Source organism: Trematomus bernacchii, unplaced genomic scaffold (assembly GCF_902827165.1).
Source record: "Trematomus bernacchii unplaced genomic scaffold, fTreBer1.1, whole genome shotgun sequence".
Taxonomy (NCBI): Eukaryota; Metazoa; Chordata; class Actinopteri; order Perciformes; family Nototheniidae; genus Trematomus; species Trematomus bernacchii.
Window position 1 is genome coordinate 14484 of NW_022987836.1, and position 17165 is coordinate 31648.

Below are 17165 nucleotides of genomic sequence, written 5' to 3' on the forward strand. Positions count from 1 at the left end.
CCCCACACAGACACACCCAGCTAACACAAAGAGCTGAAACCTGTCCGACCGCTGAATAAATCATCTTTATATCCACTCACCTGTCACCTGTCCTCATTCTCCTAACCTCTCAGGTGTTCAGGTAAACAAGAACACTACAGAGGTCATTCAGGTTCAAAATATTCTTTATTATTTAAAACGTTCTTTATTATTATTGGGCTTTTCCAGAGCCGTATAATAGAATAGTCTCTATATGGCGCTGGGCTTTTCCTCAGACGCGATGCTCTTATTTAGAAACCGGATGTGGATTGTGTTCACTTATTTTGAAAGTCCTCCCCGGATGTTGACATCTCATAGATCTGGCTTGACGGACGGTCAGCTGTTTAGTTTAGTTTGTCAACATGTTGATATAGCCGGATAATAACCGGGAACTAACCGGGAAATAACCGGGAACTAACCGGGAAATAACCGGGAACTAACCGGGTTAACGGAGAGGTTTTGCGGGAGAATGGAGGCGTTCAGTAAGCTAGGTAGCATGTTGCTGCACGCGCTGGAGACGGTGAGTCAACAGCTGTCATTAGCCGTTAGCTTCTGTTAGCCGTTAGCCTCTATTAGCTTTAGTTAGCTGACAGTAAAAAGTGAATAAAGTGTCAGAGAGTGAAGGTGGAGGACAGATAGACAGGTGGAGTGCCTGTCTGTCTGTCTGTCTGTCTTCCTGTCTGTGTCGCAGCGCGTGGGGCTGTCTGTTGTTGTTGTTTACTTTAAAAGAGTTTCTGAAGAGCTAGCTGCAGCTAAAGCTACTTCCTGTTTACCTGCTGCTGAGTGGAGGAATGTGTCCAGGTGTTCAGACCTGAGTCTGCACGTTATAAACACGCACGCACACACACACACAAACGCGCCCACACACGTACACACACGCACACACACACACACACACACACCACACCACACACACACACACACACACACACACACACACACACACACACACACACACACACACACACACACACACACACCAGTACCAGTGTTGGGCAAGTTACTTCCAAAATGTAATATATTACATATGACTTATTACTGTCTTTTTAAAGTAATACGTCACATCACAATATTACTGTCTCTGAAATGTAATGAGTTACACTACTTTTATATTACTTTTGAGTTACTTTACCAAAATAACCGCAAAAGAATGGCTAGGTATTTTTTGTATCCAGTGAAGGGCGATGTGGTATAGCATGACCACTGTGTAGGCCATTAAGGCTACTAACAACTTTTATTACACGGCTTAGTTGAATACTCGATTCTGATTGTAAATTCTTAACATGTGACACGTTGTTAATCCAGCCGTACAGACCACTGTCAAGGACTGTAATGAAGGTTGCTAAGGAGGATCAAGAAAGAGAAAGGAGGTTAAAAGACGGAGCGCTGGACGTCAGATAAATCAGGCAGACAGGAAGTAAACACTAACGGAGCGTCCACACAGCAGCGTTAAAAGAATCTTGGAGGTGGGCGTATCTGAAGCTTGGGAATTTTTTGCGAGCAAGGCACCAACAACCAATCACATGAATCTCCCGCCCCCGACATACGAAGCAAAAAAGCCCGAAGTAAAGTGGATATAAACTCCAAACAGGTGAAAACCTACCACTGTCTCTGCCACCTCCCTCCATGCCTGGCTCCTCAGGTTTATATCCCGGTAGGTAAATAGGGACTGGTCATAAAGCACCGGGTGATTCCCTACCGCTAATTTCTCCTCCATGTTTTGGAATATGAGGAAATGACCTGCGGTATGTCTCTCCCAGCATACACGCCGTTTGATTGGCTAGCGCTTGAACTGTCAGATTTGCATACACGGGATTTGATTGGCTGACGCTTCCACCTCAGCTTCAAAAGTTGAACATTGCTCAACTTTTGAATCCTGAGATGCCTGGAAATCTCCGCTCTGCTTCCCACAATGCAGTTCGGCGAAAAGTGAGGCAAAGTGACGTCACCCCATTCAAAGTGAATGGGCAGAAGCGGTGGAAGATTTTTTTTAACGCTGCTGTGTGGACGGGCCGTCACAGGACACGGAATGGGCTCTGTAGTTTGTTTAGTATATGGCCGTGTACAGGCCCGGTTCCAGAACAAAATGACTCGGGGTGCCTCTGAGATTACAGGGCGCAGCAGGAGTAGGTTTACATGAGCAATGGTGGCCGGCAACAGCAATGAAAAACAGCATTGATGTTATGGTCCCCAATGAACAGATTATGGCATTTGTTATGTTTTGAAACCAAGCAAGTGAGAACATTTCAAGTTCAAAGTGCAATCCTGAGATAGTTCATATAGTCCAAAGTGGACTATGGCAAAGCACAAAAGCTTCAAAACTGTACTGATAAAACAAATGAGAACACATTGTAAATCAAGGCAAATATGATTTGAACCAGCTCATGGTTTGAAATGGCAAAGGTATTATTAAAACCATGCACTACATCATCACCTTGGTCCCATCAGATCTAGCCATTCGTGGTGAAGCCATAGTGCTATTGGATGCATTATGTTTGACCCAACATTTCTACAGGCATAATAATAATAATTCATTTATTTTATATAGGCGCCTTTCAAGGCTCTCAAGGTCGCCGTACAAACACATAAAAAACAAGATACACAATAGATAACACCAGCATAAGAAACATAAACAAGACAATGCAGTATATCAATCAATCAATCAATCAAATAATCAAATCAATAAAAAGAGGATGTGTGATGGATAATGATCAGGGTGGATATGCGAGTGTGAAGAGATGTGTTTCGAGGCGTGATTTGAAAATCGGGAGAGAGTCAGTGTTGCGGATGTCAGGTGGGAGAGAGTTCCAGAGGCGGGGTGCAGAGCGGCTGAAGGCTCTAGACCCCATGGTGGTTAGGGGGGGTGCAGAGCGGCTGAAGGCTCTAGACCCCATGGTGGTTAGGGGGGGTGCAGAGCGGCTGAAGGCTCTGGACCCCATGGTGGTTAGGGGGGGTGCAGAGCGGCTGAAGGCTCTGGACCCCATGGTGGTTAGGGGGGGTGCAGAGCGGCTGAAGGCTCTGGACCCCATGGTGGTTAGGGGGGGTGCAGAGCGGCTGAAGGCTCTGGATCCCATGGTGGTTAGGGGGGGTGCAGAGCGGCTGAAGGCTCTGGACCCCATGGTGGATAGGGGGGGGTGCAGAGCGGCTGAAGGCTCTGGACCCCATGGTGGTTAAACGGAAGGGGGGTGCAGTGAGGTGGAGGGAAGCAGAAGACCTGAGTGTGCGGATGGGTGTGTTGATGTGCAGGAGGTCGGAGATGTACAGAGGAGTGAGGTTATGGATGGCCTTAAAGGTGAGGAGCAGAATCTTAAAAACGATACAGGATTTGACGGGGAGCCAGTGAAGTTGCTGAAGAACAGGAGTGATGTGGTTAATGGAGGGGGTTCTGGTAATGATGCGGGCGGCAGGGTTCTGGACCAGTTGAAGTCTGTGGATGGATTTGAGAGGGAGACCAAAGAGAAGGGAGTTGCAGTAGTCGATGCGGGAAGTGACCAGGGTGTGAACAAGAATGGCGGTGGTCTTAGGGTTAAGGGACGGGCGGAGGCGGTTGATGTTGCGTAGATGGAAATAGGCAGACCGAGTGATATTACTGATGTGAGATTTGAATGAAAGTGTGCCGTCGAGGATGACACCCAGACTCTTAACCCGAGGGGAGGGGGAGACTGAAGAGTTGTCTATTGTAATGGAGAAACTGTCAGGTTTGGTTAGGGTGGATTTTGTGCCAATGAGGAGAACCTCTGTTTTATTGTCGTTAAGTTTGAGAAAGTTAGAGGAAAACCAGGATTTGATGTCCTGTAAGCAGTCAGACAGGGAGGATGGAGGGAGGATGGTGGTTGGTTTGGAGGACAAGTAGAGCTGGGTGTCATCCGCGTAGCAATGAAAGTGGATGTTATGTTTACGGAAGACATTGCCAAGAGGAAGTAAATAGATGATAAAAAGAAGAGGCCCCAGGACAGAGCCCTGGGGAACACCGGTCGTGACTGGAAGTGGCTGTGATTTGAAGGTTTTGAGTTGGATGAACTGAGTGCGGCCAGAGAGATATGATTTAAACCAGAGGAGGGGTGTGTCAGTGATCCCGATGGAGGTCAGTCTGTCAATGAGGATGCTGTGGGAAATGGTGTCAAAAGCTGCAGTAAGATCAAGGAGGATGAGGATAGTTAATAGTCCGGAGTCAGCGGCCATGAGGAGGTCGTTAGTGATTTTCACCAGTGCTGTTTCTGTGCTGTGATGGGGGCGGAAACCAGATTGAAATTGTTCGTACAGGTTATTGTCAGACAAGTGGGTATGGATCTGGGATGCAACAGTTCTTTTGAGAGAAATGGTAGGTTAGATATTAAAAGTTATTAAAGTTGTTGGGGTCTGTACCAGGTTTCTTCATTATGGGCGTGATGGCGGCTGATTTGAAAAGGGAGGGAACAAGACCAGAGGTGAGGGAGGAGTGTATGATGACAGTTATAAGGGCGGACAATGAAGGTAGACAGGCTTTTACCAGGGGGGTAGGAAGAGGGTCTAACTGACAGGTAGATGGCTTGGATTTACGGATGAGGTCAGATATTACAACAGCAGAGGGAAGTGTGAAACTTGAAAGAGAATGAGAGGGAGGGTCGGTGAAAACAGGGAGAGATATACTGCAGGTGGTGTTGGGAGTTAGTTGCTGGTGAATGTTTTCTATTTTGTCATTAAAAAATGACATGAGGGAGTTACAGTAGCAGAATACTGATGAGGTGCAAGAGAGTCCGGTGGTCGTAGAATGTTCTTCACTGTAGAGAACAGGACCCTTGTGTTCCCTTCGCCAGAGCTGATGAGAACTGCGTAATAGGATGATTTGGCTGTAGAGAGTGTCCTTGTAGTGGAGAATGTGGTTATTGTACATTTCTTTGTGAACGACAAGTCCAGTTTTTTTGCAGAGGCGTTCCAATCGACGGCCTTTTGTTTTGAGTTGGCGTAGTTCAGGTGTAAACCAAGGAGCAGAATGGGTGAAGGGAACAGACCGGGTTTTTAAAGGAGCCATGGTATTGAGCAGTTTATGAAGATTGTTATTGTAATGAGAAACCAGTTCATCAGGCGGGGATGAACAATGTATGCTGGGGAGGTTGTGAATGCCACCGGAGAGTGTAGTTAAATGAATATCCTTGATGTTGCGGAAGGAAATAACACGTGACAGATTTGGTTTGGACAGTGTTAAGGTGACAGTAAAGGATATTAATGAGTGATCAGAAATTGGAAGATCAGTTGCAGTACATTTAAGAGCCAGACACCAGAACAGCAGATCAAGTCCAGAATATGTCCTTTGGAATGAGTCGGAAAATCGATATGTTGCTGTAATCCAAAACTGTCCAGGCAAGATGTGAAGTCCTTTGTGAGAGCATTGTTGACAGTATCCATATGTATATTCAAATCTCCCAGCTCTATTATGTTAGGTGAGAGTGAGCAGAGATGTGTGATGAAAGCAGCAAATTCGTTTATGAAATTATTATTAAGCTTAGGTGGACGGTAGACGCTTGCAACTATGGTAGGGATAGGCCCATTGAGTTGTAAGGCGATTCAAATGAGCCGTGAACAGGCACAGATACAGACGAGACTTTCAAACTAGAGACCTCCCCCTCTGCCGGTGGCACGGGGTTGACAGATGTAAACAAACCCAGGAGGAGTCGATTCATTCAGCTGTGGAAAGTCATTAGGTTGTTGCCACGTTTCTGTCAAACAGAGAAAATCAAACTTACGTTCAGTCAGGAGATCTTGGAGAAGAGGACCCTCGGTCGTAAGAGAACGGATGTTAAATAGTCCAAAGTTGACATCAGTGTGGCCGTGTTTATGTTTAGCGCTAACGTTAGCCGACCTGGCTAAGCTGGCTAAGACAGTGTGGTCCACTTTCCGTGCAGAATTTCTTGGGTGTTGTCGAATTGAAGACCAGATGGATTGTATGGGTTTGGAGTCATCGATGTAAAATCTTCGCCGGGAACCACGGTGGATATATTTCCGACGGGGATGACGAGCGATGTCCAGAAAGAGGTGCAATGCCGGTGATGTGTCGGGCAGGTGGAATCGTAGTCGGAGGAGCTCAGCAGCTGTGTATTGGAGTGCTGCAGTCGCTAGGTTGAACGACAGGGCAGTCCAGATGAGCACAGACCACACAAACAGCTCGTTGATCCACATAGTTGTCGGTGATGTTTGGCTAGAGGATGGGCCTCACGCCGCGGAAGCAGCCAGGTGAGGGGTGGTGGCCCCGACACACAGGTAGGGTAGATGTTAGTCCAAAATACACACACACACTGCATATACGTACACCGGTTAATTCGATCGTTGGGCAGATACATCCAGACCATATTATAATGGCCAAAGTCATCAAAGTGAGCGATAACAGTTGCATTACATACAACTAAAACTAGCTGGAGAGCAGCGGCAGCTAAGTGCGCCAGCGTTCGCTCTGTCCGCCATCATACGATCATCATCAGGCATGGCAGAATATGGCACTATTTTTACATTCATATTCTAGCCATTGTCTATTTTTATACCACGAGCTGCAAAATGACCGCCTTACCCCACTGTACAGGCGGTACACCTGTCTGTCTCTCACCTGTCTGTCTCTCACCTGTCTGTCTCTCACCTGTCTGTCTCTCACCTGTCTGTCTCTCACCTGTCTGTCTCACACCTGTCTGTCTCTCACCTGTCTGTCTCTCACCTGTCTGTCTCTCACCTGTCTGTCTCTCACCTGTCTGTCTCTCACCTGTCTGTCTCTCACCTGTCTGTCTCTCACCTGTCTGTCTCTCACCTGTCTGTCTCTCACCTGTCTGTCTCACACCTGTCTGTCTCTCAGAGGGAGCCCACAGTGGATCTGCTCGAATCGTTTTTGGATCACTGGAAGTCGATCACTAATTATTACATCGAGACGACAGGTGAGGCTTTAACCTGCAGACACACCTGATCCTGCTCAGCCAATCACAGTCACCCACTGTGTGTGTGTGTGTGTGTGTGTGTGTGTGTGTGTGTGTGTGTGTGTGTGTGTGTGTGTGTGTGTGTGTGTGTGTGTGTGTGTGTGTGTGTGTGTGTGTGTGTGTGTGTGTGTGTGTGTGTGTGTGTGTGTGTGTGTGGTGTGTGTGTGTGTGGTGTGTGTGTGTGTGTGTGTGTGTGTGTGTGTGTGTGTGGTGTGTGTGTGTGTGTGTGTGTGTGTGTGTGTGTGTGTGTGTGTGTGTGTGTGTGTGTGTGTGTGTGTGTGTGTGTGTGTGTAGATGACAGTCGTCCTGTCAAACAGACAGAGATCCCGTGGCGTCTCAAACAGATGCTGGACATCCTGGTGTACGAGGAGAAACAACAGGTAACACACACATGGACACACACACATGGACACACACACACACACACACACACACACACACACACACACACACACCTGGACACACACACATGGACACACACACATGGACACACACACCTGGACACACACACCTGAACACACACAAATGGACACACACACCTGAACACACACACCTGATGGTTGTGTGTGTGTGTGTGTGTGTGTAGGACTCTGGAGCGTGTCTGCAGTATCTGCTGCAGCACAAGCTGCTGGAGACTCTGGTGACGCTGGGGAAGGCTCAGGTAAATATCTTTCATTAATAAAGCTTCATGTTTGTTTTGAACTCACATTAAAGAGTCCTCTCCCCCCCCCCCCCCCCCCCCCCCCCCTCAGTACCCCCCAGGTATGGTGCAGCAGGTGTTGCTGTTCTTCTCTAAGCTGCTGTCTCAGGTCCAGAAGTCTCTGCTGCCTCTGGTCACCGTCTACAGACCTGTACAGGTAACTTTCACCTGGAAGACACTGACCTGTACAGGTAACTCTCACCTGAGACACTGACCTGTACATGTAACTCTCACCTGAGACACTGACCTGTACAGGTAACTTTCACCTGGAAGACACTGACCTGTACAGGTAACTCTCACCTGGAGACACTGACCTGTACAGGTAACTTTCACCTGAGAGACACTGACCTGTACAGGTAACTCTCACCTGAGAGCCACGACCTGTACAGGTAACTCTCACCTGAGAGACACTGACCTGTACAGGTAACTCTCACCTGAGACACTGACCTGTACAGGTAACTCTCACCTGAGACACAGACCTGTACAGGTAACTCTCACCTGGAGACACTGACCTGTACAGGTAACTCTCACCTGAGACACTGACCTGTACAGGTAACTCTCACCTGAGACACAGACCTGTACAGGTAACTCTCACCTGGAGACACTGACCTGTACAGGTAACTCTCACCTGAGACACTGACCTGTACAGGTAACTCTCACCTGGAGACACTGACCTGTACAGGTAACTCTCACCTGAGACACTGACCTGTACAGGTAACTCTCACCTGGGAGACACTGACCTGTACAGGTAACTCTCACCGGAGAGACACTGACCTGTACAGGTAACTCTCACCTGAGAGACACTGACCTGTACAGGTAACTTTCACCTGGAAGACACTGACCTGTACAGGTAACTCTCACCTGAGACACTGACCTGTACAGGTAACTCTCACCTGGAGACACTGACCTGTACAGGTAACTCTCACCTGAGACACTGACCTGTACAGGTAACTCTCACCTGGGAGACACTGACCTGTACAGGTAACTCTCACCTGGAGACACTGACCTGTACAGGTAACTCTCACCTGAGACACTGACCTGTACAGGTAACTCTCACCTGAGACACTGACCTGTACAGGTAACTTTCACCTGGAAGACACTGACCTGTACAGGTAACTCTCACCTGAGACACAGACCTGTACAGGTAACTCTCACCTGAGACACTGACCTGTACAGGTAACTCTCACCTGGAGACACTGACCTGTACAGGTAACTTTCACCTGGAAGACACTGACCTGTACAGGTAACTCTCACCTGGAGACACTGACCTGTACAGGTAACTCTCACCTGAGACACTGACCTGTACAGGTAACTCTCACCTGGAGACACTGACCTGTACAGGTAACTTTCACCTGGAAGACACAGACCTGTACAGGTAACTCTCACCTGAGACACTGACCTGTACAGGTAACTTTCACCTGGAAGACACAGACCTGTACAGGTAACTCTCACCTGAGACACTGACCTGTACACGTAACTCTCACCTGAGACACTGACCTGTACAGGTAACTCTCACCTGAGACACTGACCTGTACAGGTAACTCTCACCTGAGACACTGACCTGTACAGGTAACTCTCACCTGAGACACTGACCTGTACAGGTAACTCTCACCTGAGACACTGACCTGTACAGGTAACTCTCACCTGAGAGACACTGACCTGTACAGGTAACTCTCACCTGAGAGACACTGACCTGTACAGGTAACTCTCACCTGAGAGACACTGACCTGTACAGGTAACTCTCACCTGGAGACACTGACCTGTACAGGTAACTCTCACCTGAGACACTGACCTGTACAGGTAACTCTCACCTGGGAGACACTGACCTGTACAGGTAACTCTCACCTGAGACACTGACCTGTACAGGTAACTCTCACCTGAGACACTGACCTGTACAGGTAACTCTCACCTGAGACACAGACCTGTACAGGTAACTCTCACCTGAGACACTGACCTGTACAGGTAACTCTCACCTGGAGACACTGACCTGTACAGGTAACTTTCACCTGGAAGACACTGACCTGTACAGGTAACTCTCACCTGGAGACACTGACCTGTACAGGTAACTCTCACCTGGAGACACTGACCTGTACAGGTAACTTTCACCTGGAAGACACAGACCTGTACAGGTAACTCTCACCTGAGACACTGACCTGTACAGGTAACTTTCACCTGGAAGACACAGACCTGTACAGGTAACTCTCACCTGAGACACTGACCTGTACAGGTAACTCTCACCTGGAGACACTGACCTGTACAGGTAACTCTCACCTGGGAGACACTGACCTGTACAGGTAACTCTCACCTGAGACACTGACCTGTACAGGTAACTCTCACCTGAGACACTGACCTGTACAGGTAACTCTCACCTGAGACACTGACCTGTACAGGTAACTCTCACCTGAGACACTGACCTGTACAGGTAACTCTCACCTGAGACACTGACCTGTACAGGTAACTCACCTGGGAGACACTGACCTGTACAGGTAACTCTCACCTGGGAGCAGTATTTCCGCCAGACCAGGGCTGAGAGGGCGTCCACCCCGAGAGCGGGTGTGACGTCACGTCGTGTCACGTGACTTGAATTTTGAATTTAGCCGTCCCTTAAGTTATAGATACTATCTCTTTACGTATTAGTGATGGGAATTCTGGCTCTTCTTAGTGAGTCGGATCATTTGGCTCGGCTCACTAAGAAGAGCCGGCTCTTCTTAGTGAGCCGGATCATTTGGCTCGGCTCACTAAGAAGAGCCGGCTCCTTTTAGTGAGCCCGATCATTTGGCTCGGCTCACTAAGAAGAGCCGGCTCTTCTTAGTGAGCCGGATCATTTGGCTCGGCTCACTAAGAAGAGCCGGCTCCTTTTAGTGAGCCCGATCATTTGGCTCGGCTCACTAAGAAGAGCCGGCTCTTCTTAGTGAGCCCGATCATTTGGCTCGGCTCACTAAGAAGAGCCGGCTCTTCTTAGTGAGCCGAGCCAAATGATCCGGCTCACTAAGAAGAGCCGGCTCTTCTTAGTGAGTCGGATCATTTGGCTCGGCTCCCTTATAAGAGCCGGCTCTTCTTAGTGAGCCGGATCATTTGGCTCGGCTCACTAAGAAGAGCCGGCTCTTCTTAGTGAGTCGGATCATTTGGCTCGGCTCACTAAGAAGAGCCGGCTCTTCTTAGTGAGTCGGATCATTTGGCTCGGCTCACTAAGAAGAGCCGGCTCTTCTTAGTGAGCCGAGCCAAATGATCCGGCTCACTAAGAAGAGCCGGCTCCTTTTAGTGAGCCGGATCATTTGGCTCGGCTCACTAAGAAGAGCCGGCTCCTTTTAGTGAGCCGGATCATTTGGCTCGGCTCACTAAGAAGAGCCGGCTCTTTTTAGTGAGCCGGATCATTTGGCTCGGCTCACTAAAAAGAGCCGGCTCTTTCGGCTCCCAAACGGCTCTTCATGTTCCCACAGTTTACCACGGAGTATGGAGCTAATTCCCTGCCATAACTCCACAAACAAACTAAACAGGTTTTACAAATGCCTTATGATTCACTAACAAACACAATGTGGTTTGCAAATACAAAACACCATCTACAAACTAATGCATTTAGTTTTGCAAAGAAAAAACGTATCTATCAAACAAACACATAACATTATTCTAATAAATCATGTTTCAGAGACAAATTCAGCTTAGGTTTTACAAGTACACAACTTTTTTTTACAAGTGCACAAATTTGTTTTACAACTACAACACTTTGTTTTACAACTACAAAACTTTTTTTTACAAGTACAAAACTTTTTCTTCTCACGGCGGAATATTACTGCCAAAAGTCACGTGACTGAGACTTTTGGCAGTAATATTCCGCCATGGCTGGCTCATACACAGTCACACATGCTCACTCACACATGCTACACGGCAGCAGGGGGCGCTACTGAGTCCATTGGGAAGACGGGAGGTTGAGCAGAGCATGGAACAGCTCTTGCCAGTCTGATGACAGGTGTTATAGTGATAATATTATAAACAAGGTGAATTTAGCGATCACAACGAAAACAGCCAAGACACATATTGAGCCCAGAAAATAAATGTTATTAGGGGCTGTAAATATAATAAGCCTTTGTCTAAAATGGACAACATTGTAACTAAAGAGATTTAAACTATATATACAGCCAGGGGACGTTCGGGACGAATCCCGATGGGCCGGTACTGAAGTGGGCCGGTCGGATAAGTCACTGCTCACCCCCCCTTCCCCCCCGTCGACAATTTCCTCGCGGTATTTACTTGCGGCACCACCGAGGTGGGCCGCTTACTTGCGGTACCGAGGTGGGCCGGCGGTACCGAAGTGGGCCGGTCGAGAGTCCCGGGCTGATTTGTAGTCCCAGTCCGCCCCTGTATACAGCGATTCTGCACTCGGTCAATCAGCTGCTTTTCATTTTTATTCCTGCTATATTCAATGAGTGATACAAATATTTTTTACCACAAGTTCTTAATAAAACTGATACTGTTGGACTCGGTACTAGTTGACTGCAACCAGAAATAAAATGAAGTACTTTACTGTGTACTTTGTGAGTAATCCTCTGTCAGAGTCCCCTCCATAGTACATAATGCATGTTTTTTGCTATCTTTGATGAATGATAAAAATAAAATGTTACCATTAGTTCTTAATGAAATTGATACGGTTTGACTTTGTATTAGTAAGCCTACTACTAACAATACATTGAAGTACTTTTACTGTGTATTTTTTGAGAAATACTCTGTCAAAGTCCCCTCCTGTGAACAAAATCAAGCCACTTCTGCTAAGTTTGATGAGGGAATTCTTTTTTGTTGCCATTAGTTCTTCGTGAGATTGATCCTGTTGGACTCAGTACTACTGAAACTACCCCCACAAGTACTATGAAGTACTTATTGTGTACTTTTCCAGTAATCCTCTGTCAATGTCCCCTCCTGAGTACAAGAATGCATGTTTTTCTTTTAATAAGCGTTAAAAAACATTTCTTCCTGAGACTGATATTGTTGGACAGAGTATTTTAAGAGGATGGTAGACATGATATCAGCAATACTTCCAGTCAGTACTCCGGCAGCAGCATTTTCACACCTTGGAAAGTCTTTAGAGTCTGGCCTGGACAGCTGGTCTATCCTTCAGCAAAGTAACACACTCTGTCACATGGTTGCCCTCTTATGATGCTGCTGTCTTTTAATATATAATTATTCCTCTGCCGCTAGTTCGTTCCTCTCAGATTCTTCAGTCTCATCCTTCCATCAGTCCCAGTTAACGCCTCCAGCCCACTTCCAGTATCTGACTCCATATTGTCCTGATGCTGTAAGGGTGATGCCCCATGATCACAAAATGACCCCTCTAGAGTGCCAAGGACCTCATATTATGTCTGTCATTAATGTTACATCACCCATTAAATCACCCAAAAAATATTTTTTTCCCTCATCAAACTTAGAAGAAGTGGCTTGATTTTGTTCTCAGGAGGGGACTTTGACAGAGTATTTCTCAAAAAAATACACAGTAAAAGTACTTCAATGTATTGTTAGTAGTAGGCTTACTAATACAAAGTCAAACCGTATCAATTTCATTAAGAACTAATGGTAACATTTTATTTTTGGGTCATTCCAGAATTGGAGGACATTTCATGTCCCCCATATAAAAAATCTAATAATCCATGCCCAAAAAGCTAAGACATGCACTTGTTGTGTTAAATATACTTGTCTTGAGACAAGATGCATATAAAGTTGTAGAAAAAGTGGTTTCAAAATATTATTTAAAATATCAAATAGCTCTCGAACACCCCCTAAAATTGCCCTTTTCTCTTGTCCCAGCTTCTTGGTGACCAACTTGCATGTCAAATATAACATTTAAAATAGGGTTTTTATTTACTTTTTTGGTATTATTCTATTGATATATGTGTCTTGTAATGGTAAAATCAATTTGTTAAATCATAAACACATTTTAAATAACAGTAATTTTGCACAGAAGGTGTGTCCCTCAACATGCGCGCAACCCTGTTACCGAAACCTTTTTAGCTTGGCAGAGGAAGTGAAAAAACTGTTTGTCGCATGACACAGTGGAAAGGACATCAGCAAGCCATGTGCTACTACCATGGGTAGACCACAACTAAGTCCTCTCTTTTATTTGTAATATATTTCCAATCTTGTCACTCTTGAAGGAGTGTGGCACTCATACAAACGCAACCCTGTTACTCAAATTATGAGACTAAAACAAATTAATTTCAAATGTATCTTTCTTTTGTTAAATATATATAAATATAAATATAATATAAAGTGTGTCCATTCCTTGACAATAGCATTACATTGTGCAGCTAGCATTAATTCCTGAGGTAAAAGCTAAAATTAGCATTGATTTTCAACCCTGTTACTATAATTAGAGTAACAGGGTTAATTCTTCATTGGAAAATATACATTTGATGCCTTAGCTGGGCAAATCACTTTTTTTTATGGTTTATTATCTGTTTTTCCTAAATACATAACAAAAAATAATCAAATGAAAGGTTCATTTTTCAAAAATGTTGGTGTCTAAATTGTCCTCCAATTCTGGAATGACCCTTTTATCATTCATCAAAGATAGCAAAAAACATGCATTATGTACTATGGAGGGGACTCTGACGGAGGATTACTCACAAAGTACACAGTAAAGTACTTCCTTTTATTTCTGGTAGCAGTCAACTAGTACCGAGTCCAACAGTATCAGTTTTATTCAGAACGTATGGTAAAAAATATTTGTATCACTCATTGAATATAGCAGGAAAGAAAATGAAGAGCAGCTGATTGACCGAGTGCAGAATCGCTGTATAGTTTAAATCTCCTTAGTTACAATGTTGTCTATTTTAGACAAAGGCTTATTATATTTACAGCCCTAAGAACATTCATTTTCTGGGCTCAATATGTGTCTTGGCTGTTTTCGTTGTAATCGCTAAATTCAGATGCTGGATCGCTAGAAACACCGCTGTCATGATCAGGCTGGCAAGAGCTGTTCCATGCTCTGCTCAACCTCCCGCCTTCCCAATGGACTCAGTAGTGCCCCCTGCTGCCGTGGAGCATGTGTGAGTGTGTATGAGCACAACCACGGCGGAATATTACTGCCAAAAGTCACGTGACTCAGTCACGTGACTTTTGGCAGTAATATTCCGCCGTGAGAAGAAAAAGTTTTGTACTTGTAAAAAAAAGTTTTGTAGTTGTAAAACAAATTTGTGCACTTGTAAAAAAAAGTTGTGTACTTGTAAAACCTAAGCTGAATTTGTCTCTGAAACATGATTTATTAGAAAAATGTTATGTGTTTGTTTGATAGATACGTTTTTTCTTTGCAAAACTAAATGCATTAGTTTGTAGATGGTGTTTTGTATTTGCAAACCACATTGTGTTTGTTAGTGAATCATGAGGCATTTGTAAAACCTGTTTAGTTTGTTTGTGGAGTTATGGCAGGAAATTAGCTCCATAACGGAGCCTCAGTTTCACCGCTGCGAGGCTCCGGCGCTCGCAGTTCACGCGCGTGCTCCACTAGCACCCCCCGTCAATGCTCGCCGGCAGTACACTTTCCGTCACAGGAAACGCTTTGCTGGCGGTGAAAATAATCCCACCCCTCCAACAGAGGGATGTCCTTGTCCTTTTTCCTTTTCGTCATTTCAAGCGATAAAAACTCGTTCTTCTCTCGAATTCTTTTTTTTGGACGCCCTCGGCTCGAGTTCAGGGCGTTCCCCCCTCAGGTCAGAGACACTGACCTGAGATCAGATCAGAAGTTGTTTATTGATCTTGCGTTGCAGCAGCACAAAAATACATGGCAATGTACAATCAAAATGTAAAGACTAGAAATAAAGAATCCAAAATGTAAACATCTCAAAATTGAAATAAAATAGCATTAAAAAAAGAAAAAGTAGAAAATATACACGTTGAATTACAAATGTACGGTAACAAAATATAAAGCAGAATATTATATATACATAAGCATGTGAGGATATTAAATATTAGATTGAATATAAATGTAAAATGTACAGAGTGAGTTTAAATCCAGAGATCTGACGCTGAAGGGAAATATCCCAGCATGCAGCAGAGAGTGGTCGATGTTTACCTGCAGCTCACCTGTGGACACCAGACAGATGAAGATGGACTCAATATTATTAGAAGTCTTTATACTCTGAGCTGTGCTCAGGTCATACTCAGGTAAACAGTGTGCAGTGAAGCAGGCTCACTGCTGTCTGTGGTCATGTGACTCTCACTGTGATGTCACCGTCTGACTTCATCCATGCTTCGCCCCCAGAAGCTGATTCGCCTCTGCGCACTTCCTGGTTCCCTCACGGAGAAGGAGGAAGCTCAGTTCCTATTGGTCGTCTGTTCCAGAGTCAAACAGGATCCACACACGCTCAGATACGTCTTAGAGGTAACCAGCAGCTAACTAACCCACCTACTGCTAACAAGCTAACTAACCCACCTACTGCTAACTAACCCACCTACTGCTAACTAGCTAACTAACCCACCTAACTAACCCACGTACTGCTAACTGGCTAACTAACCCACCTACTGCTAACTAGCTAACTAACCCACCTACTGCTAACAAGCTAACTAACCCACCTACTGCTAACAAGCTAACTAACCCACCTACTGCTAACTAGCTAACTAACCCACCTACTGCTAACAAGCTAACTAACCCACCTACTGCTAACTAGCTAACTAACCCACCTACTGCTAACTAACCCACCTACTGCTAACAAGCTAACTAACCCACCTACTGCTAACAAGCTAACTAACCCACCTACTGCTAACTAGCTAACTAACCCACCTACTGCTAACTGGCTAACTAACCCACCTACTGCTAACTAACTAACTAACCCACCTACTGCTAACTGGCTAACTAACCCACCTACTGCTAACTAACTAACTAACTAACCCACCTACTGCTAACAAGCTAACTAACCCACCTACTGCTAACTAGCTAACTAACCCACCTACTGCTAACTAACTAACTAACCCACCTACTGCTAACTGGCTAACTAACCCACCTACTGCTAACTAACTAACTAACTAACCCACCACACAGCTAACTAACTAACCGAAACCTCACAAAGTTCTTATCGTATCTCCAAGAACCAATCATCTCTCTTTCAACTTGTGTTTTCAGATTGTGGACCAATCAGCAGCCAGGACAACATCATCTGTCCAATCACAGAATCACCAAGCCTCCATTCACGCGACAGAACCCACCTTGCTTTCCATCCAATCAGAGGCCTCTCCCGGCAGCCCTGTCCAATCAGAGGCCCCTCCCGGCAGCCCTGTCCAATCAGAGGCCTCTCCCGGCAGCCCTGTCCAATCAGAGGCCTCTCCCGGCAGCCCTGTCCAATCAGAGGCCCCTCCCGGCAGCCCTGTCCAATCAGAGGCCTCTCCCGGCAGCCCTGTCCAATCAGAGGCCTCTCCCGGCAGCCCTGTCCAATCAGAATCTGGTTTGCTGTCGGCTCTGCTGCAGCTCACCAGGAGTCAGGTCAGTACCTTAGTTGTGGTCTTCACAGTGTGTGTGAATGAGAGGAGTGTGT

General features: G+C 45.8%; 1 protein-coding gene across 2 annotated transcripts in view; it reads left to right on the forward strand.

Annotated features, from left to right (window-relative positions):
- The first annotated feature begins 63 nt into the window (after positions 1-63).
- LOC117500062 (protein FAM160B2-like) overlaps positions 64-17165 on the forward strand; it is a 42957-nt gene continuing 25855 nt past the window's right edge. Inside the window, exons 1-8 of one of the 2 annotated variants that reach the window (XM_034152757.1) lie at positions 65-399; positions 444-538; positions 6836-6914; positions 7248-7333; positions 7540-7614; positions 7706-7810; positions 15899-16018; positions 16757-17113. In XM_034152757.1, the coding sequence (XP_034008648.1) occupies positions 488-538; positions 6836-6914; positions 7248-7333; positions 7540-7614; positions 7706-7810; positions 15899-16018; positions 16757-17113 (873 nt within the window). In that variant the 5' untranslated portion in view covers positions 65-399; positions 444-487. Of the gene's footprint in view, positions 539-6835; positions 6915-7247; positions 7334-7539; positions 7615-7705; positions 7811-15898; positions 16019-16756; positions 17114-17165 lie in introns of both variants that reach the window. The other variant, XM_034152758.1, reaches the window with a different exon arrangement.